Raw genomic sequence first — 26,169 nt, 5'->3', positions numbered from 1 at the left:
GAGATTGTGAGTTCTTATTTCCAGACTGCATATAGGAACCAGTACTCACCTACGGCTTCTGTTCCTGAATATACTGAATACTCTGTTGCATAGAAGCCATTACAGATATCTACAATTGTGAGTGTATCATCTACTACTGGTTATGTATCCAGCATACCCTGTCTACTTACTACCTATAGTCTCTCTCTACAGCTCAGCAACCCAGAGATCGCAATTCCAGTATCGGAAGGACTTCAGCCCTGCCGGGCACATCAGCTCACTACTGCCGCCTCTGGTGGTTCTACTTCCTGTCTAATAAAGAACTATCTGTGTTTATCTCCATACTCCAGCCTAGCCGGTGGTCCCTCTCAGGATATCCTCCTGGGGGCACTGTCATCTGCCATCGGCCCAGGGATTCACTAAAAGAAAATTATTCCTCACCTGCTAATTTTCGTTCCTGTAGTACCAAGGATCAGTCCAGACGGTGGGTTATGTCCCCTGTCCAGCAGATGGAGTCAGAACAAAAGCTCGAGAGGGGGAGGTCCTATATGACCTCACACCTGAAGCTAGAATCCTCAGTAACAAGACTTTCATAGCCAAAAAGAGGAAAAAATGGAGGAATCAAGAAACACAACTGTTCATAAAAAGATAATTAACAATTGAAATGTTTTAAACCAATTACAACAATGGAACTTGCAACCAACAAACACACAAAACTCGACCATTCCCTAGAGAACTAGGGAATGTCAGAGGTAGAGACAGAAAAGAGTAGTAATGAGGAGCAGAGGCGTTCCCCAAACAAGAATCCCCCAAAAAATTAGGGAGGGTGTCTGGACTGATCCTTGGTACTACAGGAACGAAAATTAGCAGGTGAGGAATAATTTTCTTTTCCCTGTACGTACCAGGATCAGTCCAGACGGTGGGATGTACCAAAGCTTCCCTACTACGGGTGGGCCTTGGAAAGCCCTGCTCGAATGACACTATCTCCGAAAGATCCGAAGACAGGAGCACGTATGTCTAGACGATAGTGCTTGGAAAAGGTATGCAGTGACTTCCAGGTAGCTGCCCTACAGATCTCTTGGGCAGATACTGACATACTCTCCGCCCAAGAGGCCGCTTGAGCCCTTACAGAATGAGCCTTAACAGCTAATGGCGGTTGTCTTCCAGCCGTTATGTACGCCGAGACTATAGCACCCTTCAACCAACGGGCGATAGTAGCCTTGGAAGCCATACAACCCTTCCTAGGCCCTGACCAAAGGACAAACAAGTGGTCTGAGAGTCGAAAATCATTTGTAGATGCTAGATACTGCAAAAGACACCGCTTGACATCCAAGGAACGCAGATGTCTAGAGTCCTCCGACGAGAAAGAAGGCAATTCGACCGACTGGTTAACATGAAAAGGAGAGACTACCTTTGGAAGAAAGGAAGGCACCGTGCGTAAAGATACTCCGCAGTCCGTGAAACGGAGATATGGTTCCCTACAGGACAGCGCCTGGAGTTCTGAAATGCGACGCGCTGAAGTAATAGCCACCAGGAAAATAGACTTAAGCGTAAGATCCTTTATGGTGGAAGACCGTAGAGGCTCGAATGGTGGATCCCCCAGTACCTTGAGTACCAAATTGAGACTCCATGAAGGACAGAGTGGTCTGATCGGAGGCTTCAACTGTCGTACTCCCCGAAGGAAGCGTACAACATCCGGATGTGCCGAGAGAAGCGAGTCCTTTCCATTATGGAGAAGCGCTCCCAAGGCAGCCACCTGTACCCTAATGGAGTTGTAGGCGAGACCCATCTCCAAACCTGACTGCAAAAAGTCAAGAATCTGTGCGACTGAAGCTTTACTCGGAATAAGAGAGCGCGAAACGCACCAATCCTCAAAAACCTTCCAGACTCTTACATAAGTAACCGAAGTAGAAGACTTACGAGCTCGTAGAAGAGTGGAAATCACAGCCTCCGGGTATCCCCGACGCCTGAATCTACGCCTCTCAAAAGCCAGGCCGCAAGACAGAAGCGATCCGCCGCTTCGAAAAATATGGGCCCCTGCCTGAGAAGTTGTGGGAGATGACCGAGCCGGATCGGACCTTCTTGAGCTAGGTGGAGAAGATCTCCGAACCACGGACGACGAGGCCATTCCGGAGCTACCAGGATCACCGGACCCGGATGAGTCTCTATCCGCCTTAACACTTTCCCCACCAGAGGCCACGGTGGGAAGACATACAGAAGAATCCGGTGTGGCCATGGCAGGACTAGCGCATCGACCCCTTCTGCACCGTGTTCCCTTCTGCGACTGAAGAAGCGTGGTGCCTTTGCGTTTGCCGCTGTGGCCATGAGATCTAAGCGAGGCTTGCCCCAACGATGTTCTATCAGGGACATCGCAGCCATGGAGAGTTCCCACTCCCCGGGATCCAGACGCTGACGGCTGAGAAAATCTGCCTGTACGTTGTCGATGCCTGCTATGTGAGAGGCTGATATGCGGAGTAAGTTGAGTTCTGCCCAACGCATCAACTTCTCCGCTTCCCACGCTACAAGGCGACTCTTTGTGCCTCCCTGGCGATTGATGTAAGATACTGTTGTTGCATTGTCGGACAGAATCCGGACCGCCCTTTGACGAACCAACGGGAAGAAACCCTGGAGAGCAAGACGAACTGCCCTGGTCTCCAGACGATTGATGGGCCACTTCCTTTGTTCTTCTGTCCAAGTTCCTTGGATGGAACTTAAGTGGCAGACCGCCCCCCATCCGGTGAGGTTGGCGTCCGTGGTGATTACTACCCAGTCCGGAGTCTCCAGGGACACTCCCCGAGCTAAGTGACGAGGGTCTAACCACCAATGGAAACTGAGACGAGTGACCGCCGGGATTGGAAGTACTGTTCGATAATCCCCTGAAGCCGGCTTCCAACGAGACAGCAAGGCCCACTGAAGAGGACGAAGATGAGCGAAGGCCCACGGAACCAGGTCGATTGTGGACGCCATAGTCCCTAGCACCTGAAGATAATCCCAGGCTGTGGGTTCTGGGAGGGATGAGAATCGTCGAATCAGTGCACGCAACGTCTGTGCCCGTTCCGGTTTCAGAAAAACCTTGCCCACTTTTGTGTTGAAATGAGCTCCCAGAAAATTCAGCGTCTGCGAGGGTGTGAGATGACTCTTGTCGAGATTGATGATCCAGCCTAGTGATCGTAGAAGAGAAACCACATGGTTCACGGCTTGTACACCCTGCAGTTGAGACTTTGACCGAATGAGCCAGTCGTCGAGATATGGGTGAACTAAGATCCCTTCCTTGCGGAGAGCAGCTGCAACTACCACCATCACCTTCGTGAAGACACGTGGTGCCGTGGCGAGGCCAAAAGGTAAGGCTTGGAACTGAAAGTGCTGACCTAGAATCTTGAAGCGTAAATACTTCTGGAAATCCGGATGAATAGGAATATGAAGATATGCCTCCATCAAATCCAGAGATGCAAGGAATTCCCCTTGATGAACTGCAGCTAGGACCGAGCGTAAGGTTTCCATGCGAAAACGCGGAACCCGTAGCGCCCTGTTGATGATCTTGAGGTCCAAAATGGGACGGAAATTGCCCTCCTTCTTGGGCACTACAAAATATATTGAGTAATGACCTCGTCCCAGATTGGAGGCTGATACTGGCTTTATTGCTCCTAAAGATAGCAGCCGATCGAGGGTCTGCCGAACAGCTTTTTGTTTGTGGGAAGACCCGCATGGGGAGAAGAGGAACCTGTCCCTGGGGGCGTGGACAAAATCCAATGCGTAACCGTTCTTTAGAATGTCCAGAACCCATTGATCCGATGTGATGTGGACCCACTCCTTGTAGAAAAGAGAGAGACGACCCCCTACCCTCGGGATCGTCTCGTGGGTCCATCTGGCATCATTGGGCTGGTTTGGTGGAAGAGCGAGGTCCAGCCGGTTCCTTACCGGATCTGCGCCCACGAAAGGACCGGTTCCAAGTCTGAGAACGAGAGGAGGGATACCGAGGAGTTTGCTGTTGCCTAGAAGTTCTTGCTCGACGCTGAGTACGAGAACGATTTCTAGAGAAGCTGAAAGACCTGGTAGAGCGAGGTCTGTCTTCTGGAAGTTTATGTACCGCGTTTTCATTAAGAGACTTAATGATTTGGTCCAAATCTTCCCCAAAAAGGAATTTGCCTTTAAAAGGGAGGGATCCCAGTCGAGCTTTGGAAGAAGAATCAGCCGACCAATTGCGGAGCCACAGAAGACGACGAGCCGAGACCGCCGCCACCATGGAGCGAGACAAGACCCGGAGAAGGTCATATAGGGCATCTGCCCCATAAGCCAGCACCGACTCTAACCTGTCAGCCTGTTGAGCCTCGGAATCCGGGAGATCCTGTGAGGTGAGTAGTTGTTGTACCCAACGCAGTCCTGCTCTCTGAGCTAAGGCAGTGCAAATAGCCGCTCTGACCCCAAGTGCGGAAACTTCGAAGATCCTCTTCAGATAAACCTCCAACTTCCTGTCTTGAAGATCCTTCAAAGCAGTACCGCCTGTAACTGGAATGGTAGTACTCTTAGTTACTGCTGAAACCGCCGAATCCACCGCTGGGACCTTAAGCAATTCGAGAAAATCCATAGGGAGAGGATAGAGCTTATCCATAGCTCTGCTTACTTTAAGAGAAGCCTCCGGAGAATCCCACTCCCTAGAAATCAACTGTAAGAAACTGGGATGTGTGGGAAAAGCCTTGGCCAGAGGGCGAAGGCCTGCCAGAAGGGGATCCCCCTGTTTTACCTTAGGATCCGGAGTAGAAGGGTCCGGGGGAGGATCAATGTCCATCTCTTGGAGAATATGAGGAATGAGTCCCTCCAACTCCTCAACCTGAAAAATCCTAAGGACCCGTGGATCGTCGCCCTCCATTTGGACCGACACACTGGGATCATTCCCAGTTGGATCCTGAGAGGGGTCCACTGGTGGACTAATATTGGAACCGCCTGAAGGTCCAGCGGGAGTCCTGGAGGGAGCCTGTGAAAGCCCTGACTGCTGAAGCGGTGCCGTCAAAGGCCCTCCTAAGGAAACATCCAAACGTGGCAGTTTAGCTGGCGTAGGTGCCAAGAGAGGTCCCAGGGGCTGACTGCTTTGCAGAAAAGCCCGGTGCATAAGCACCACAAACTCCGGTGAAAAACCGGGGAGTCCCGGGGGAAAACCACCAGGAACATTTGTAGCCGACTGACTGTCATTCTTTTCAGACCGGGGAGCCAAAACGGGGGGAGGCGGCAAAAGCGAGCCCCCTGCATCCTCTTCTGAACCGTCGGCTTCCTCATCTGAAAATAAAATGGCCGCCGTTTCCGCGCACAGCGGGAACGGAGCTTGCCGCAGTTTAAAAGAGCTCTCTTCAGAGAGAGTTCCTGTGCCATCCCCAGCTTGAACTTCGGCTCCTTCCACCGGGATACAAGCGGAACAAAGCCCCTCAGAAAGGCGACTGGTCTGTCGACCGCACGAGGAACAGGTCGACGCGCGCGGCATAACAGCTGTGAGGGGAGGCAGGAACGGGCGGCGCGCCAAAAAAGAAAAACAATTCCCCCTTAGAATTAGCGCTCTTCTATGCCTTAAAGAGTCCTCGGCTCCCTGTAAAAACCGAAGGAGCTGCCGGGGAATGAACCTCCCGGCAGCTAGCAGCCCCGGGGAATGAACTTCGCGGGGCTGCAAGGTAGAGAAACACGGGAGCGGAGGGGGGGGGGAAGGAGGGGAGCTCTATCAGTGCCACTGACGGTCAACCCTCAGAAAAAAAGAAAACGCTGCCCTCCAGTGCCAGTAATAAAACGGCAAGAGGTGAGGTCCTGAAATAAAAAATTGAGGAGAAAATTCACACTTACCCCCAAAACGGACCCTCAAAAAGAGAAACAGAAAAAGGAGAGAGAAGACTGAAAGCAAGTCCCTCCCCTAGCAGGACAGCCACTAAAGTAGCTGTCACCAAGTTTTGTCAGAGAAATTCTCTATCTAAACTTAAATAATATAAAACTTCTTTAAATTTCTTGATTCCTCAGAGATAGGAAGGCCTAAACCTAATAACCTGTGCTGGGGACTAGCCAGTCCCCTGCTCACATCTGCAGGAGTCAGAAGATACTGAGGATTCTAGCTTCAGGTGTGAGGTCATATAGGACCTCCCCCTCTCGAGCTTTTGTTCTGACTCCATCTGCTGGACAGGGGACATAACCCACCGTCTGGACTGATCCTGGTACGTACAGGGAATTTCCATTAAGTGTTTATTCCTTACACTACTAGAGCAGTATCATATAGACCAGGGGTCAGGAACCTATGGCTCGCGAGCCAGATGTGGCTCTTTTGATGGCTGCATCTGGCTCGCAGACAAATCTTTAATAAAAAAGTAAAAAATCTAACAAAAACCCCCACCCTCCTGATGCCCCCCAAGACCTCCAAAATTAATTTACTACAACCCCCCACCCTCCTGACCCCCCAAGACCTGCCAAAAGTCCCTGGTGGTCCAGCGGGGGTCCGGGAGCGATCTCCTGGACTTGGGCTGTCGGCTGCCAGTAGTCAAAATGGCACCGACGGCCCTTTGCCCTCACTATATCACTGGGGTCGACCAATGGCGGTGGTAGCCCCTGTAACATAGTAAGGGCAAAGGGCCATCGGCTGCTAGTAATCAAAATGGCGTCGACGGCCCTTTTCCCTTACTATGTCACAGGGGCTACCGCCGCCATTGGTCGACCCCAGTGACATAGTGAGGGCAAAGGGCCGTCGGCGCCATTTTGACTACTGGCAGCAGACAGCCAAAGTCCAGGAGATCGCTCCCGGACCGCTCCTGGACCCCCGCTGGACCACCAGGGACTTTTGGCAGGTCTTGGGGGGGGTCAGGAGGGTGGGGGATTGTAGTAAATTAATTTGGCAGGTCTTGGGGGCCATCAGGAAAGTAGGGGGTTGTAGTAAATTAATTTGGTAGGTCTTGGGGGAGTCAGGAGAGTAGGGGGTTGTAGTTAGTATGGCTCTCACGGAATTACATTTCAAAATATGTGGTGTTCATGGCTCTCTCGGCCAAAAAGGTTCCCGACCCCTGATATAGACTGCCATTCTGTGGGAGCCAACCTACAACAGATCATTAACTCCGCCTACGGAGTATTACAAATTGCTAGTTCCTCCCCTTGGGGGAGCAGCATTGAACAGAAAGAGAGTTCTTCTGCACTGGCGCCATCACCCACTAGTGTGGCTGATTTGTTCTGCTGTCCACAGAGAATACCTATAACATTTAAGTGCTTTACCCACATTCCGGTGCAGGCATTCCTGGAGCAGAGTTAGGCCGGGGGAGGCACTAACACGTGTAGTTTTGTATTTTCAAAGCCTTGCATTGTTTTTTGCCAGAAAAAAATATTCACGGAAAAAGCAAGTGCAAATTTTTGCAGGTATTTTTTCCTTGGGTAGTTTTCAAAGGGGAAACTATGTGCATTCTTTCCCTTTGGGAACTGGTGCAAAATTGCAGCTATAAGCACCCATGGACTTTGCATATGCCCAAACAATTTTAAAAATTGTTCCCCAAATGTTAGCCTAAACAATCTTCTATCACATACAGCCATTCTATTTTAGTAACCTTTGTAACAAGGTGATGCACTTATGTCGTCAGTTTAACACTATAAGGAGATAACATCTCTTTATTCACTGGGGCTATCCTGAAAACTTAAGTGGCTGTGAGATCACCGGAACAGCTCCTGGAAACCCTGCACTGAGCAGCACTTCCCAGACCTTTCCCAGGGAGGACTTGCTGACTCAGATGCCAGAGATTTAGCAACACAGTCACCTTTTACTGTACCCAACCACATCCATTGTCCAACTGTCCCTGAAGGTTAAGAATCTTTCACATCCTCTGAACTCAGAAATAGAAAAGTACAAGACGCAGAAGCCTAGAACATGAGGAACATGTGCAAAGATCCATTTTTTTTACCGGTGGAAGTTTTGACAAGGTTGCAGTCCCATTCTGCTCTGGCACACTCTCTTTTTAAATATGCATTCGTAGTGTGCCAAGTTTCTCAGTTCCAAGAGGGAGACTTTTTGACCACTCCCAGTTTTGAGCTTACATCCCAAAGCAAAGTCCCTGATTCTACCCTTTGAATGCAATAGTGCAAGTCCCATAATGCATCAAAATGGGTTGTCAAAAAACCAGGACTGGCCTAAAACCTCCCTCGTGGATCTTGGCAGCTCTGCATTCATTGGCTGACAACATATACTGTATGAGAAGAGGCTAATAAGATTCGTGGGGTCCATCCTCTCCTCACCAGTGGGAACTTCTGCACACAGCATACAAGTCCACAGCACAAGCCTTTCCCTCAAGTCACCCCAACACTCACTTCCTTCCTCTGGTGATAAGTCTCCCCGACTTTGATGTGGGCCACCAGGCTTCCTCCAGTCCGTGGGTCCAGGATATGGACTACTGTAGCCATCAGGTCATAAACATATGTCCCCTCGTCTTCTTGAGTAAAGTTGGCCTGCAGAGGAAGGGACAAACCATGACACCAGTGCTGCTGACAATGTGCCCCCCCCCCCCTTCCTGACAGGTGCGAGTACAGGAGCACCTGTGTGCTGGAGGATACACTTCTGGGACCTCGCAACACAGGTGCATTTCTGTACTCTGGTGGAGGCTTCTGAAAGCTCCTGCTTTAAAGAGTCTGTGTACACTGTAGGGATGGGGAGACTCTTAGGAGTGACTGTTCAGAAGCCTCCAAGTTTGAGATAAGAGCTCAGGATGAGAAGAGCGTCAGGTAATGAGGGCTGAAGAAATGGAAAGCTCTTCCCTGTACTATTCTCGACAGAAGCCTCCTTGGATGCCACCTCCTCTCCTCAGCCAGTAGGAAGTACTTCCCCCCTGAGACATAGCTGCCATCAACGAAGCAACTTAGGACAGAATGTATCTTGAGCTTTAGAACTTATAAGGTCAACTTTCAAAGTGATTTACCCATGGCTATCTGAAAATTGTGCTGGATCTATGCAACTAAAAGTTCACATGTTAAACTATAAAGTGTGTGGTTTTACTCACATTGAGAGGAGGCATTCCCAAGCTGGTGGTGGGGGAAGTGTGCACATAGATGGCATTATCAAATCTTTGTGGCACTTTTCCATTTAAAAAGTAATTGCAGAAAAAGCAAGTGACCACACATACTTTGTACCTGTGCTAAGTTTCAAAGGTGAAGTACACATGTGCTTTTGCTTTGAGAACTGATGCAAATCTGGCAGGTAAAACTTACCTGCAGATTTTGTCCCAATACAGACAGTTTGAAAATTGCCACTTACATTCACACACAGCCCGATCCAGTAAAGTCCGTGGGAGAGCGGACTAACGCCCGCTCTCCCGGCGCGCGCACCGGCCCCTCGCCGGTGCGAGCGATCCAGTATTTAAATTAGGCGACGTGGTGCAAACGAGGAAAAGGAGGCGCCAGGGACACTAGCGCGTCCCTAGCGCCTCCTTTTGGCCTGGAGCGGCGGCTGTCAGCGGGTTTGACAGCCGACGCTCAATTTTGCCGGCGTCGGTTCTCGAGCCCGCTGACAACCACGGGCTCGGAAACCGGACGCCGGCAAAATTGAGCATCCGGTTTTCGGCCCGACAGCCGCGGGCCGAATTCAAAATTTTTTTTTTTTTTTTTTTTTACTTTTTTTTACTTTTGGGGACCTCAGACTTAATATCGCTATGATATTAAGTCGGAGGGTGCACAGAAAAGCAGTTTTTACTGCTTTTCTGTGCACTTCCCTGGCGCTGGAAGAAATTAGCGCCGACCTTTGGGCGGCGCTAATTTCTTAGAGTAAAATGTGCGGCTTGGCTGCACATTTTACTTACTGGATCGCTCGGGAATACCTAATTGGGCCATCAACATGCATTTGCATGTTGAGGGCGCTATTAGGTGCCGCGGGTGGGCCGCGTGTTTTCCTCCTCTTACTGAATAAGGGGTAAGGGAAAACACGCGTCCAGAGCAGGGTGACAGTGCGCTCCGACGGAGCACACTTTACTGGATCGACCTGAGAATAAGAAGTGTGTTTGTTTAGTAAGAAAGGCATGAAGGAAAAAGCAAGTTTTCTTACTGTGAATGGTGTTTTCCATGGATAGCAGGGTGAATTAGCCATGTTGTCTGGGGACATCCTCCGGTCCTCTAGGTGGCAGAGGTCCTCAACGCACACAGAGCTCTGCTCTGTGTACCTGCCTGCATGTCCTCCCCCTGCGGTTCCCAGCTTGCCTCAAGTCTATTATCTGAGCTTGTGCTGTACTTGCTGAGACTATCTGGGGAGATGGGCGGAGTAGCATGGCTAATTACCCTACTATCCATGGAAAGCAAACTTGCTTTTTTCCCATGGAAAGCAAACTTGTTTTTTCCCATGGATAAGCAGGCTGAATTAACCATGTTGTCTGTGGAGTCCCAAGCTGAACAGTTGAGCGCCCCACTGACACTGTGCGCGGTCCCTTCTGGTAGGCCAAGGGGAGACACAGCCGAGACTATGGTTGTGGGCAGTCTCTCTGGTTGTTCCGGCCGTGAGTATAGTTCTCCCCACCACTGCATCTGAGGCTGTCTTCTGATTAAGGCAGTAGTGCAAAGTAAAGGTATGCAGACATGCCCATGTGGTGGCTTTAAATATGTCCTGAATTGATACGTCATGTAGATGGGCGATGGACGCTGCCATCGCTCTTATTTGATGGGCTCTTGGCAATGTAGCTAGTCTCTGATCTTCTGTTATAGCAGAATAGGATGATTTGCAAGACCCATGATGAGAGGGTCCTTTTTGACACTGGGAGTAGAGAAGCTCTTGACTCCGAGGGAGTATGGCGCTTGTAGTAGGCCAAGGCATACTTCCAATCCAAGGTGTGCAGCCGTCTCTCAGTATCAGACTTGTGCGGCTTCGGGAAGAAAATCGGCAAGTCGATGGACTGATTGAGGTGGAAGGCCGATACCACCTTGGGGAGGAAGGAGCGATGTGTTCGTAGTGTCACCTTATCGTGGTGGAACTGTAGGTACGGTGAATAATGCACCAGTGCCTGCAGTTCACTCACCCTCCAGGCCTCGGTGAGGGTGACCTTCCAGGAGAGATACCTCACATGGCAACTGTCCATGGGTTTTTGAAGGGCAGGAGCATCAGTTGCTCCAGAACCAGGTTAAGGTCCCACAGAACCGGTGGCTTCTGGACCAGTGAGCGCAGACGCAAGATGCCCTTCATAAATCTTGAGACTAGCGGCTGGCAGGACACCGGACTGCCCTTGTGAGGAATGTGGTACACAGCGATCGCGCTGACATGTACTCTGACTGATGCTGTCGGCAATCCTGCTTGGTATAGGGAGTGGAGTTACTCCATCAGCCATTCCGGCGGGCAGAAGGGATTCACATTGAGTTTTCCCTTACCAGTCCGAGTACCTGGCCCACTTGGACTGATAATTTCTCCTTGTGGACAACTTCCTGGAGCGCAACAATACCTCCTGGATTGGTGGTGCTATGTTCAGATATGACAGTACTGTCCTTTCAACCTCCACAATGTGAGATGAAGTGGTGGGCGTAAGGAGTAAATAAGGGATCCTCCTTCCTTGAATACTGTGTGCAATTCTGTCACCGCATCTCAAGAAAAGATATGGTTACGATGGAGAAGGTACAGAGAAGGGCAACCAAAATGATAAAGGGATTAGAACAGCTCCCCTATGAGGAAAGGCTGAAGAGGTTAGGGTTGTTCAGCTTGGAGAAGAGACGGCTGAGGGGGGGATATGATAGAGGTCTTTAAGATCATGAGAGGTCTTGAATGAGTAGACGTGAATCGGTTAGTTACACTTTCGGATAATAGAAGGACTAGGGGGCAATTCCATGAAGTTAGCAAGTAGCACATTTAAGACTAATCGGAGAAATTCTTTTTAAATTAATGCACAATTAAGCTCTGGAATTTGTTGCCAGAGGAAGTGGTTAGTGCAGTTAGTGTAGCTGGGTTCAAAAAAGGTTTGGATAAGTTCTTGGAGGAGAAGTCCATTAACGGCTATTAATCAAGTTTACTTAGGGAATAGCCACTGCTATTAATTGCGTCAGTAGCATGGGATCTTCTTGGTGTTTGGGTAGTTGCCAGGTTCTTGTGGCCTGGTTTGGCCTCTGTTGGAAACAGGATGCTGGGCTTGATGGACCCTTGGTCTGACCCAGCATGGCAATTTCTTATGTTCTTATAGCAGATTCTTGGCATGCCCCAGGGACAGCGGCTGTCTGATTGAAAGCTGCACTAGGTACACATACCACAGCTGCCAGGCCCATGCCGGCACTATGAAGATGAGGTCGGCTCTGTCCGTGATGCACTTTTGCAGAACACTCACTATAAGCGGGATGGGCGGAAAGGCAAACAGGAGTCTCTGCTTTCACGAGATGAGGAAAGTGTCTTGTGCTATGCGATATTTGCTGTGGTACTCCGAGAAAAAAGCCCACACATTCTTGTTGCTTTCTGTTGCAAAAAGGTCTATGGTTGGTCGACCCCATTCTTGGAAGATTTGGTCGGCTACCCCCGGACAAGTTCCCACTCGTGGGGGCGGAACATCCTGCTCAGCTTGTCTGCTCTGGCGTTCCCAATGCCTGGGAATAGGTCGCTTGGAGGAAAATCCTCTCTCTTTCTGCCCATTCCCAGGTGCACACAGCTTCTTGGCAAAGTGTCTGAGAACCGGACCCTCCTTGTTTGTTTTTGTAGAACATTGCTGTTTGATTGTCAGTGTGAATCATCACTGCTTTCCCCCGCAGCACATCCCTGAACGTATGCATGGCATATTTCACTACCTGCAGCTCCAGTAGATCGATCTGCTGCGACCTCTCCTGCTGAGACCATCGACCCTGGGTCTGCATCTGGCCTATGTAGGCTCCCCAATCTTGCAGAGAGGTGTCCAAGGTAAAGACGACCTGGTGCTGTGGCTGTCGGAAGGGCATGCCTTCGGTCAGTGCTTTGGACTGCAGCCATCACTGGAGATCCTTCCTCATGCTTGCAGTGACTATAACTCGTTGTGACAAGGGATGCAAATGTGTAAATTGTGACTTCAGACCCCACTGCAGCCTGTGCATATGGAAGCATGACTAAATTAATTCTTTGCTTCTGTGTTTACTAATGAGGACGTTGGGGAAATATCAGTTCCAGAGATGGAACTGATATTTCAGGGGTGATGAGTCAGACAAACTGAACGAAATCACTGTAAACCTGGAAGATGTAGTAGGCCAGATTGACAAACTAAAGAGTAGCAAATCACCTGGACTGTATGGTATGCATCCAAAGGTACTGAAGGAACACAGAAATGAAATTTCTGATCTATTAGTTAAAATTTGTAACCTATCATTAAAATCATCCATTGTACCTGAAGACTGGAGGGTTGCCAATGTAACCCCAATATTTAAAAAAGGCTCCAGGGGCGATTCGGGTAACTATAGAACAGTGAGCCTGACTTCAGTGCCGGGAAAAATAGTGGAAACTATTCTCAAGATGAAAATCGTAGAGCATATAGAAATATATGGTTTAATGGAACACAGTCAACAGGGGTTTACCAAAGAGAAGTCTTGCCTAACAAATCTGCTTCATTTTTTTGAAGGGTATAATAAACATGTGGATAAAGGTGAACCGGTAGATATAGTGTATTTGGATTTTCAGAAGGCGTTTGACAAAGTCCCTCATGAGAGGCTTCTAAGAAAACTAAAAAGTCATGGGATAGGAGGCGATGTCCTTTCGTGGATTACAAACTGGTTAAAAGACAAGAAACAGAGAGTAGGATTAAATGGTCAATTTTCTCAGTGGAAAAGGGTAAACAGTGGAGTGCCTCAGGGATCTGTACTTGGACCGGGGCTTTTCAATATATATATGATCTGGAAAGAAATACGACGAATGAGGTTATCAAATTTGCGGATGATACAAAATTATTCAGAGTAGTTAAATCGCAAGCGGATTGTGATACATTACAGGAGGACCTTGCAAGACTGGAAGAGTGGGCATCCAAATGGTAGATGAAATTTAATGTGGACAAGTGCAAGGTGTTGCATATAGGGAAAAATAACCCTTGCTGTAGTTACACGATGTTAGGTTCCATATTAGGAGCTACCACCCAGGAAAAAGATCTAGGCATCATAGTGGATAATACTTTAAAATAGTCGGCTCAGTGTGCTGCAGCAGTCAAAAAAGCAAACAGAATGTTAGGAATTATTAGGAAGGGAATGGTTAATAAAACGGAAAATGTCATAATGCTTTTATAATTGCTCCATTGTGAGACCGCACCTTGAATACTGTGTACAATTCTGGTCGCCGCATTTCAAAAAAGATATAGTTGCGATGGAGAAGATACAGAGAAGGGCAATCAAAATGATAAAGGAGATGGAACAGCTCCCTTATGAGGAAAGGCTGAAGAGGTTAGGGCTGTCCAGCTTGGAGAATAGATGGCTGAGGGAGGATATGATAGAGGTCTTTAAGATCATGAGAGGTCTTGAATGAGTAGATGTGAATCGGTTATTTACACTTTCAAATAATAGAAGGACTAGGGGGCATTCTATGAAGTTAGCAAGTAGCACATTTAAGACTAATCGGAGAAAATTCTTTTTCACTCAACGCATAATAAAGCTCTGGAATTTGTTGCCAGAGGATGTGGTTAGTGCAGTTAGTGTAGCTGGGTTCAAAAAAGGTTTGGATAACTTCTTGGAGAAGTCCATTAACTGCTATTAATCAAGTTTACTTAAGGAATAACCACTGCTATTAATTTCAACAGTAGCATGGGATCTTCTTAGTGTTTGGGTAATTGCCAGGTTCTTATGGCCTGGTTTGTCCTCTGTTGGAAACAGGATGCTGGGCTTGATGGACCCTTGGTCTGACCCAGCATGGCAATTTCGTATGCTCTTATGTTCTTAAAGACTCAAATTTAGAAATTAGGTCAATTTTGTCCTTAAGGGATCCCTTAAGTGATCTGCCAAGGCCTTCTAAGCGATCCCAAGTAGCGTCCAAATTTACCACGTACGGCTTATTAGGCAAAAAGGAGAACTCACCAGAGAAGAGCCACAAAATCAGCCCTAGACTGCCCATCGACACTGGCATACTTGATGGCAAAGGTTCCTCCTGAGCCAACATCGGTGAAGGAGATAATTGAACCACAAAAAACTCTTCCCACCGGCTTCACCAGACAATGAAAGAATTGTGAAGATGTCATCATTGTGCGCCTCCAATGGAGGTGGAATAGCTGGTCTCGCCACAAGAGGAAGCCACAGATCCCGTGACTGAGCGATAACTCTCCTGGCAGGTCGGGTGCTCCCTCACCCGCACTTGCAAAGGAGCCTTCAGTCCCAACAAATGCTGGCCAGTGGGCATGTAGGATGAAATAATCTGCTGCCCAGGAAGGGGGGTATCAGGGGGGAAATACCTGAACCTTCCCTTTGCATTTGGAAGGCATTTTTAGGTAAGTATAAGGAAAATCCAAAGCAGCTAAACACAGCCAGTGTCATGCTGCCATCTTGATTCCTCCCCCTCGGTGACTCTTCAGAATTTTGAGACTCTTCAATGTGCTTGTACAGCGCTGCGTATGTCGTTTAGCATTACAGAAATATTAAGTAGCAGTAAATCAGAAGAATATATGATGTGTACTTGATTTTATTTCTCCTTCTGATATTTCAATGGCTTCCTCTTTTGGCTTATCTTCAGCTGGTACAAAAGAAGACGGAGGAAGTTTTGATCTTAGCCGTTTTCTTAAGCATTCCAAAATGAGTCTACAAATGGCTGGTTCGCTGTCTGAAGTCTTGACAAAAATCAGTCCATAGTTTCTGAACAAATGCATGAAAGTCTGAATACTGAGGGAAAGGAAACTTTTGGCTTCTTTTTGGTCTTCAAAGAAAATCCCTCTGGTTGTAATAAAGATAGTAATGACAAGACACTTACAAAAGCAGACTAATCCGTAGTATGCTTTGGTTTAACAGTTTTCTTTAGCGCTGAAGATCCTGTTACATTTTTTTCTTGGTGATGTTTTAGCGCAGCGTGTTGTCTGTGCAGAAGCTGGTGTTAAGATTTGTGGCTAGCGGGTTGGAACCGCGAGCCACTGCACTTACCCCTTGCCACAATCGCACAAGGCCCCAACCTCGGATGCAGCCCGAACACCTACAGCATGCCATCATCATCTTCCTCTTCACAGAAACCCAAAAGGCAAATGCGTACACCACGGAGTCAAGCTTTAAAGGGGCCTTGGCGGGAAATGTCCTCGTGGTGCCCTCTGATGATGTCATCGGCTCCTGGTATAAAAGGCTCCCCAGAACGCTGCTTTGATGCCTCAGTAACAGGCCCCCTGATGTGGCTTGGTCGTCAGTGCGTGTTGCTTCTGCGTTCTTGTTTGTTCCTGCTTTCTTCATCCAGCCTAGTCTCTCCAACCTTGCCTCATCCAGCCTAGTCTCTCCAGCCTTGCCTCATCAAATGTCTTCTGTGTGTCTTCATCTCCCCTTGGTTTGACCTCTTGCCTGGACCTCACCATGATTACCTGCTGCCCAGGTTTTGACTTCTTGCTTGGACCAGACTACAATTGCTTGATGCCTGGACCTGACCACCCTTGTTTGCCACCTGCCCCAACCTTGGCCTGTGTTTGACTTCATTAGTCTACTGCCTGCCATGACCCTGGTGTACCATGGACTCTTGCTATTGCCACTGCCCTAGGGATCTGGCTAAGATCTTCCGACTGCCAGAACCCAAAAGCTCAACCTGTGTGGGAGGAGGCTGGTAAAGGTGAAGTTCCAGTCTGTCACGCTATAGGGCATGTTCATTAGCTGCCAGCGTAAGTCTCAAAGATTTGTCTATGAGGTTGCATCAACTACTCTGCAGCACAAGGGGCTCACACCCATGCCACCCTTCACAGTTTGCAGAGGTCATGAGCTTGGCAGACTCACCTCAGACCTCCGCTATTGCTGGGCTAGGGTACTAGCTTCAGCAGCAGCAAGACCAACTGAATACCATGGCTGGGTACTCCAAGGTATGGCTGCACGGGCTCCCCCTTCAAATCCTTTCAGACCAAGGAGTTTGTGCAGGAAGTCCTTCAGAGACTCCATGAGCACTACCCTCTATGCCAAGTTAGAGAAAAAGAAGAACTTCCCTTCTTGGGAGATATTATCTCTCGCCAAGGCCTATATATGGACCCAGATAAATTTAAGGCCATACTGGAGTGGTCCCGGCCCTTGGGTCTTAAGGCACTACAGTAATTCTTGGGGGTTCACAAATTACTATAGGCAATTTATCCATGATTACTCCTCCTTGGTGGCCCCGCTCACAGTCCTAACTAAAAAGGTCTTGGATACTAAAACCTGGACTACAGACGCTATTCAAGCTTTCAAGCATCTCAAAAGAGGAATTCACTCTCAATCTATGCCTATATCACCCAGACCCGTCCGAGTCATTCATCCTGGAAGTAAATGAGTCTACCCTTAGGGTAGACGCTATCCTGGTACACTCATGACCTGCTCCTACTTTTCAAAAATTTCTCTCTAGCAGAGAAGAATTATACCACTGGTGATCATGAGCTGCTAGCGGTCAAGCTAGCCTTAGAAGAATGGCGTCACCTGCTGGAAGAAAGCAAAATTGCTTACCTTATAATAGGTGTTATCCCAGGACAGCAAGATGTAGTCCTCACATATGGGTGATGTCACTGACGGAGCCCTATCATGGAAAACTTTCTGTCAAAGTTTCTAGAAACTTTTGACTGGCACACTGAGCATGCCCAGCATGCCATGATCCCTCGAGCCACAGGGGTCTCCCTTCAGTCTCGTGTATAGCAATAAGCGTTAGCAAAAATAAAATAATAAAACGTATCGGACCCAACTCCGCAGGGTGGCGGGTGGGTTTCGTGAGGACTACATCCTGCTGTCCTGGGATAACACCTATTACAAGGTAAGCAATTTTGCTTTATCCCAGGACAAGCAGGATGCTAGTCCTCGCATATGGGTGATTAGCAAGCTATAGGCTGAGACATTTTGTAGAGAACCAACACTGAAGTATTGTTGGAGAAATTGGTTGGTGTGCCCACCATTAGCTTGCAAAACAACTTCAAAACAAGTGGGATATGAACACAACATATTTTGAAAGTAATCGCTATCACTTTCCAAATTAGTAAGACCAATTCCAAATTTTGATGCAAAGTTTCGGTGGATTAAGTCCCTGACCACTTTCCTTCAACATTAAACTCTCCACCTCGTTCTTAATAATGGCACCTATGCTTTTGGCAGCATTCAGGTTACCCCAAAAATCAACGCCATTTTCTTTAAGCAGCTGTTGCGTGGCATTGGCTCGCATGCAAGGTGCCTTAACATGGACAAAAGCAGCTTCGCCTACTCCAAAATGTTTTCTGGATCACTCAAAAACTGGAATAACATTTTCCACTAAAACTGTATTCTGAAAATAGGTGCCATCCAAGATTCCCCATGTTCTTTGATTACTCACAACATTTTCTTCACTGTGAACATGACAAAAAGAACAATGCAAGCAGGGTTTCTGACAATTTGGTGATAATGCTCCTTGTCACTAATTTCATTCAAAGTTTTTGACCAAACTCGATCATTTTGAAAATTTGGTTTTGAAATTGACCAAATGAAAAATTCGTCAGAAGGCAGTAAATGAAGGAAATCCTCTCTTCATCCCCTTTTTGTAACCAACTCGCCAGCCAGAGCCTGTCTTAGATATAAGTTTCAGTTTTCACTGGTTTCAAAATAACATGAAACACCTGGATACCGCCTTGACTTGATAACGATAAACTGTTCCTCTATCAACTTTTTTCCTCTTCTCATCCAAAATCATTCATGGCACCTGGTAACAGCATTTTTTCTGCTTGTTCGGGAATTTTCAATAATTGTTTTGTCTTTCTTGAGTCAACTTCAGCAGTTGACTGTCACCAAATTCCATAAAACACTCATCGGCAGTCTTGCCCCATATCCTCTGAACTCAGTTTTCTTTTCAACCTAATTTTTCAGCAAGCCACTTTTTCAAAATAAAGGTTGCTTCAGCATCACGTGCCTCACGAAATGCAATACACTTAATATGGTCAATCTGATGCTGTTCTTCACTATCGTATGTTCTGGTCATAAATAATAAATTTAAGTAATATGTAAGGTACTGTTAAATTCCAAACTGAATAGCCTATAAAACAGTACAAAAATTATATTAGCGGGATAATCCAGTGGGGTGCTGTGGAGGGGGAGACACCAGTTATACAGCACCCCGTACATAGTGTTCGGGCACCATCCCTGTACTTCAAGACCTGTCCCGATCTCTGTCCCTTGCCCAGCAGCTAACCTAATGGGGCAGGAACTCCAGAAACTTTGGCAGAAGACCCACCAACTCCTAGAGCAAGCAGTGGAGTGCTTTTAAAAAACACACAGATGAGAAAACGTTGTCCAGCGCCTCAGCATTGTTTGGCTCAGCACTGAAAACCTGATTTGCACTGCGATTCGTGGGTCCATTTCCCAATCAGCGACAACTGGGTCCTGTGGCTTACAAGCTTAAGTTATAAGCATCTTTACAGATTCAGGATTTTTTTTATGTCTCTTTGTTCAAAGCTGCAATTCTCCCTTGGCTGGGCAGATCACCCCTCCAGACTACCAAAGTTGCCTCAGAAGAAGACTCAGTTCAAGGTCCAGGAGATTTTGGATTCCCGAAGGGTCTGAAACTAGTTGCAGTATCTTATCTCCTGGAAAAACTATGGACCCAAGGAAAATTCGTGTGAGCCAGCCTCTAATCTGCAAACCCCCAACTCATATCCAAGTTTCACAGAAGATTCCCCAAGAAGCCCAAGACCAGAAAGTCGGGGAAGGGGGGAGGCTTTTCAGGGGGGATACTCTTGCCTGACTTACCCATGACACTGCCATGACCATGCAGACTCCAGCTTCCGATATGACCTGGACGCCGCCAGCACGCTGTCATCATCTTCCTCTTCATTGAGGCCCCATAGATACGTGCACATGCCATGCAGTTACACTTAAAGGGGCCACGGCAGGAGAAGTCCACATGGCACCCTTCGATGATGTCATGGGCTCCTGGTATAAAAGGCTCTCCAGAATGTTGCCTCAATGTCTCAGCAACATGTTCTCTGATATGCCTTGGTCATCAGTGCGTGTTGCTTCTACATCCCTGTTTGTTCCTGCCTTCTTCGTCCAGCCTTGTCTCATCCAGCCTTCCTTATTCAGCTTGCCTTGTCCTGACATCTTATCTGTCAGTCTTTTCTGTGTGTCTTCATCTCCCCTTGGCCTGACTCTCCAGATCTTCACCTCTTACCTGGACCTAACCATGATTACCCGCTGCCCAGATCTTGACCTCTTTCCTGGACCTAACCACGATTACCTGCCACTTGGATCTGACCTCTTGCCTGAATCTGAGCACATCTGTCTGCCACCTGTCCTGACCTTGGTCTGTCTCCAACTCCATTATTCTGCTGACTGCCCTGACCCCAGCATGCCATTGGACTCTTGCTATCGCCACCGCCCTAGGGACTCACCTAAGACCTGCCGCCCACCAGAACCTGTGGGGGAGGTAGCAGGTATAGGTGAAGCTCCAGTCTGTCCTGCTATAGGGTGCATTTGCCAGCTGTCTGCACATGCCTTGTAGGTTCGCCTACGAAGCTACATCAACTATGCTGCAGTACAAGGGTTCACACCCACACCATCCTTCACAACCAATGAGGTTGTATTGGCACCATCCTTCTTCGGTACCAATGACTCTGCACTTGAGGAATCTGTGCCGATACTTCTTTGTGTCGATGGCTCAGTGCCATTGTTGCTTGTTATGGCGCTTTAGTGTAGGGGATTGAGCCACACAATCTTTCTGTGCTGATGATCTACCTTAGAACTAGAAGAGATAGCTCCCTTTTTTTTTGTTGTTTTTGTTTTTAATGATGTTTAAATCTCTTTTGCTCCCACGAACTCTTAAGCTCATATTTTAGCTTTAGGGTTCGATATACAAGCGCCCTCAGGGACATTCTACCATAGGGGCAACAGGTCGTGCTGTCATGATCTGGGACCAGGCACTGAAAGGCACAAGTCACACTGGTTTGCAGAAGCCATTTTATGATAATTTTCCACAAGACTGAAAGAGCTTTTTCCCTTTCTTTCTGAGGAAGATTTTGATATGGACATTATGCAATGGTTTTCTTCCCCTGTGAAAATTTTCCATCTCCTTTTTTTTTTTTTTTTTTTTTTAAATAAACGCAGCTGAAACGAGAGGAGAGAAATAATATGACTGTTTGCGAAGCGGCTGAAATTACATTGAGGGAGTGCACGCGGTAATGTTAGCACTGGAACTCCAATGTTATGTTCAGAAAAGACACTGAGAAGTTTCTAGGCTAGGAGCGAAAAAGGCCAACTCAGAGCCATCAGAGGATATCACTCATCTTGTGTGACTGCTTTATGTCCATGGAGAAAGAAAAGATCACTCACCTCATCACTTTCACTCCAATTCAGCACCTCCAGCTCCTTGTTCTTGGACAGTTTCATTCTGATGGAGTAAGGAGTCCACACATCCTTCAGCTCATTTACAGAGGGGGGCAGGGGAGCCACCTCTGAGTTACAAAACTCCTCCCTATTGACAGAAGAGACATGGATTAACTACAGGGACTCTTGCCATACACTGCAGAGAGCCAGTGACAGAAGGCAAGGGGAAAGGAATCAGTTACCTCATCTAACAAGATCACCCCACAATATTTTCCCACTGGCCTAATACCCTACCCTAAGTCCCACCAATAAATTAACTTGTAAAGCTTTTTTTTATCCCAATAAACTCAACTTGAACCTTCTTCAAAAAACACACATTTCCACCTTACACCCCAAACTCTTCAGCCCTCCAATGTTCCCAACATACATACTCCCACTCTGAACCCTGCACCCCCTCCCTCCTAAACACTCATATCCTTTCGCCCTGATCCTAGAACAAACCCTCCCTCTTCACCACATATTATTCTTGAGTACCCACCATTCTCCTGGGCAACTCTCTCTGTTTTTAGGAACCTCTAACTCATTCTTTTTCATGGCCTTCTTAAAAGTGCACTAGCGAAAAAACAACAAGGCAGAGCATTAGAGGAGATACCTAAGAGCAATTTATTGAATCATAAAAGGCACAGGTGGAGGGGGTGAAGAACTGACCTCACAAGTTGCAGGGTCTATAATATCACAGGCAGGGAAAGAACCCATAAGATGCAAGGTCTGGTGAGATTATTAATCAATACCAGAGCAGTAATTACCTCTGCTTGTGTTTTCCAAAAGTTAGCTTCTTTTGTGCTGTTTACTTCACAGTTAATAGCTAGAACATCAGGCAGGCAGCGGATGTTCCGTGTCTGAACCTTTATTAGAAAGACAGAAGTAAATAAGTGGTCATAGAAACTGTGAGAGACTGGCTCCTTTTCAGGAGCTGGAAACGCATCAGCACATCTCTTCCCCATTCTTCATTAATTTTTATATCAGGAAGGGAGGATCTAACTAACAGGCCGATATGGAGCGCACTGTTAGCCTGCTCTTGGATGTGCATTTTCCCTTACCCCTTATTCAGTAAGGGGTGGAAAACGCGCGTCCAACCCGCAGCACTTAATAGCGCCTTCAACATGCAAATGCATGTCGATGGCCCTATTAGGTATTCCCCGCGATACAGAAAGTAAAATGTGCAGCCAAGCCGCACATTTTACTCTAAGAAATTAGCACCTACCCAAAGGTAGGCGCTAGTTTCTGCCGGCACCGGGAAAGTGCACAGAAAAGCAGTAAAATCTGCTTTTCTGTGCACCCTCCAACTTAATATCATAGCGATATTAAGTCGGAGGTCCAGAAGGGTGTAAAAAGTAAAAAAAAAAGAAAAAAAAAAGGTTAAATGGGCTGGCAGCTGTCGGGCCGAAAACCGGACGCTCAATTTTGCCAGTGTCCAGTTTCTGAGCCCGTGGCTGTCAGCGGGCTCGAGAACAGACGCCGGCAAAATTAAGTGTCGGCTGTCAAACCTGATGACAGCCGCCGCTCCGGGCTAAAAGGGGGCGCTAAGGACGCGCTAGTGTCCCTAGCGCCTCCTTTTGCCTGTTTCTACTATACCACCTAATTTAAATACTGAATTGCGCACGCCTGGAGAGCGGGCGTTCGTCCGCTCTCCCGCGGACTTTTCTGAATCAGCCTGATAGTATACAATACTCTGTACCCTTCACCCTCATTCCCAAGGATTTCATCTTACCGTGGGCTGATACTTCTCACAGTTCTCACACCAAGCTTGGGTGCTTTGTTCCAAGCAGATGCTTCTCTTTAACACCTCAGCAAAATCATAATCCTTTACAACTTTGTCTGAATGAGAGAGAAATGTGAAAGAAAAATACTATTTTAAAGCCAGAAATTAGCAATGAGAGAAACCAAGTCAAAGAGGACAAGTTCAAGAAATTATTAGCAGATGGGAGAGAAATTGCCAAAGGCAATGTAACTGGTAGCCACTGCTATTAATTGCATCAGAAGCATGGGATCTTCTTAGTGTTTGGGTAATTGCCAGGTTCTTGTGGCCTGGTTTGGCCTCTGTTGGAAACAGGATGCTGGGCTTGATGGACCCTTGGTCTGACCCAGCATGGCAATTTCTTATGTTCTTATGTTCTTCAATAGTACAGAACCATAGATCATGATAGTAGATTAAGACCATAAGATCCAGCCAGTCTGCCTATTTTCTCCTTCCTGCTGTATAACACAGACCCCATTTTATCTTTAGCTTTCCCTTCACTTCCCCACAATTAGGGATCCTTTGTATTTATCCCAGCTTTTCTTGACTTGTAACTGTTTACACCTCCTTACAAAGAAAACCAAGGATTAAAAAAAAAGAGTACCCACATATCAACTATGCAAAGAATAAATTAGTAATGTACAAATAAATGTTTCAATAATGTATTCAAAGAAGGCATCTACTTCATTATTAAACACATTTAATATAAAACCATATATAAATGAGAAATCAATTATTAATTAGTTTTATTTTTCAAATTATAAAACGTTTAATTTATTACATGCAAACAAAAAAAATTCACATTTGTAACAAAATTGCATACAAAAAACAAAATATATTGAAACATTGCTACTGAATAACTCTTTATATAGCTAGAACATGTTACTAACAAGAAGACAGTTTCAAGCAAATTGTTCTTTCAGACCAAACAGGATGAATCAAAACCAGTCAAGATAAAGTTTCTCTACTCTTATGTCCATAACCTTCTGGGCACTGCTCAGATATTCGTGGACTTTCCTTTGCCCAATGCACCAACAAAATGCAAACTTGAGTAGCCAATTTAAAATCTCTTTCCACATCTCATATTGCTTTTTCTGTTATCCGTCTAACATGTACTGAGAACAGAAGTTGTTTCACTGTTAGTAACTGCCTCAGGGAAATATTTGAATCTAGACTCCCTTCTATAGCAATTTACAAAAATAAAAATATTACTATTACTAGGTGATTTCAATCTGCTGGATGTTGATTGGGACATCCCAGCTGTATATCTAGAAGCAGGGATATCCTGGATTCTCTACAGGGAGAACTGTTCCGTCAATTGGTAAGAGAATTCACACAAGGGGTGGGAGGATACTGGACCTAGTGCTTACCAATGGGGACAGTTTTTCTGTAACAATGGATGATCATTTGGAATCCATTGATCACTGTGTTGTGGTTCAGTATCAGAGTGCAGAAGATGAAGGTTCATTTAAAGACATTGGTCCTTCAGGAAAACTAACTTTGTTAAAATAGGGGAGTACCTCAGAGTCGTTAGTTGGATGGGAACACCTGAGGGAAGCAGAAGAGCAGTGAGAAAAACTAAAAGGAGATATTATAAGAGCAACTAACTTTTTTGATAGTAAAGTAAATAAAGGAAAAAGAGTCAAAAGAGTCCACTGTGTTTTCTAAAGTAGCAGCTGAAAAGGTAAGGAACGACAAGAGATCACAGAAAGAGGAAGACAGGCGATCTGTATCTGTATTGGGACCCTTACTTTTTAATATATTTATAAATGATCTGGAAAGAAATACGACGAGTGAGATATTCAAATTTGCAGATGACACAAAATTGTTCAGAGTAGTTTAATCACAAGCAGATTGTGATAAATTGCAGGAAGACCTTGTGAGACTGGAAAATTGGGCATCAAAATGGCAGATGAAATTTAATGTGGATAAGTGCAAGGTGATGCATATAGGGAAAAATAACCCATGCTATAATTACACAATGTTGGGTTCCATATTAGGTACTACAACCCAAGAAAGGGATCTAGGCATCATAGTGGATAACACATTGAAATCGTCGGTTCAGTGTGCTGCGGCAGTCAAAAAAGCAAACAATGTTGGGAATTATTAGAAAGGGAATGGTGAATAAAACGGAAAATGTCATAATGCCTCTGTATCGCTCCATGGTGAGACCGCACCTTGAATACTGTGTACAATTCTGGTCGCCGCATCTCAAAAAAGATATAATTGCGATGGAGAAGGTACAGAGAAGGGCGACCAAAATGATAAGGGGAATGGAACAGCTCCCCTATGAGGAAAGACTAAAGAGGTTAGGACTTTTCAGCTGGGAGAAGAGACGGCTGAGGGGGGATATGATAGAGATGTTTAAAATCATGAGAGGTCTAGAACGGGTAGATGTGAATAGGTTATTTACTCTTTCGGATAATAGAAAGACTAGGGGGCACTCCATGAAGTTAGCATGCGGCACATTTAAAACTAATCAGAGAAAGTTCTTTTTTACTCAACGCACAATTAAACTCTGGAATTTGTTGCCAGAGGATGTGGTTAGTGCAGTTAGTATAGCTGTGTTTAAAAAAGGATTGGATAAGTTCTTGGAGGAGAAGTCCATTACCTGCTATTAAGTTCACCTAGAGCAGGGGTCAGGAACCTTTTTGGCTGAGAGAGCCATAAACGCCACATATTTTAAAATGTAATTCCATGAGAGCCATACAATATGTTTAAAACTAAATACAAGTAAATGTGTGCATTTTATGTAAGATCACACTTTTAAAGTACAATAAGTCTCTGAAAATATTACACCAGGCCTTAAGACACCAATACATCTCCTATTAGGAAAACGGACCAAGTCAGGCTGCTATAGAGTCCTACACAGAAACTACACGCCAGCAGAAAACCTCACCTGAATCACGTGCTGTCCCTCACCTAACATAGAATAAAGAGACCAAAACGCATAACAAGAAGCATGCAGACAAAAACTGAATTGGAAACTGCAACAAGCCAGAGTCTCTGTATGCAGTGTAACAAAGGAAAAAAGA

At 46.5% G+C, this 26,169-nt stretch overlaps 1 protein-coding gene across 10 annotated transcripts in view; it reads right to left on the bottom strand.

Annotated features, from left to right (window-relative positions):
- PAN2 (poly(A) specific ribonuclease subunit PAN2) overlaps positions 1 to 26,169 on the bottom strand; it is a 136,449-nt gene that overhangs the window by 18,479 nt on the left and 91,801 nt on the right. For all 10 annotated transcript variants that reach the window (XM_029594778.1, XM_029594782.1, XM_029594785.1 and 7 more), the window contains 5 exons: positions 23,108 to 23,214; positions 22,143 to 22,241; positions 21,875 to 21,948; positions 21,343 to 21,484; positions 8,287 to 8,424 (listed from right to left, as the gene is read on the bottom strand). In XM_029594778.1, the coding sequence (XP_029450638.1) occupies positions 8,287 to 8,424; positions 21,343 to 21,484; positions 21,875 to 21,948; positions 22,143 to 22,241; positions 23,108 to 23,214 (560 nt within the window). The remainder of the gene's footprint in view (positions 1 to 8,286; positions 8,425 to 21,342; positions 21,485 to 21,874; positions 21,949 to 22,142; positions 22,242 to 23,107; positions 23,215 to 26,169) is intronic.

The sequence above is a fragment of the Rhinatrema bivittatum genome, chromosome 3 (genome assembly GCF_901001135.1).
Source record: "Rhinatrema bivittatum chromosome 3, aRhiBiv1.1, whole genome shotgun sequence".
Lineage (NCBI taxonomy): Eukaryota > Metazoa > Chordata > Amphibia > Gymnophiona > Rhinatrematidae > Rhinatrema > Rhinatrema bivittatum.
This window is presented reverse-complemented; position numbering and strand designations above follow the sequence as displayed.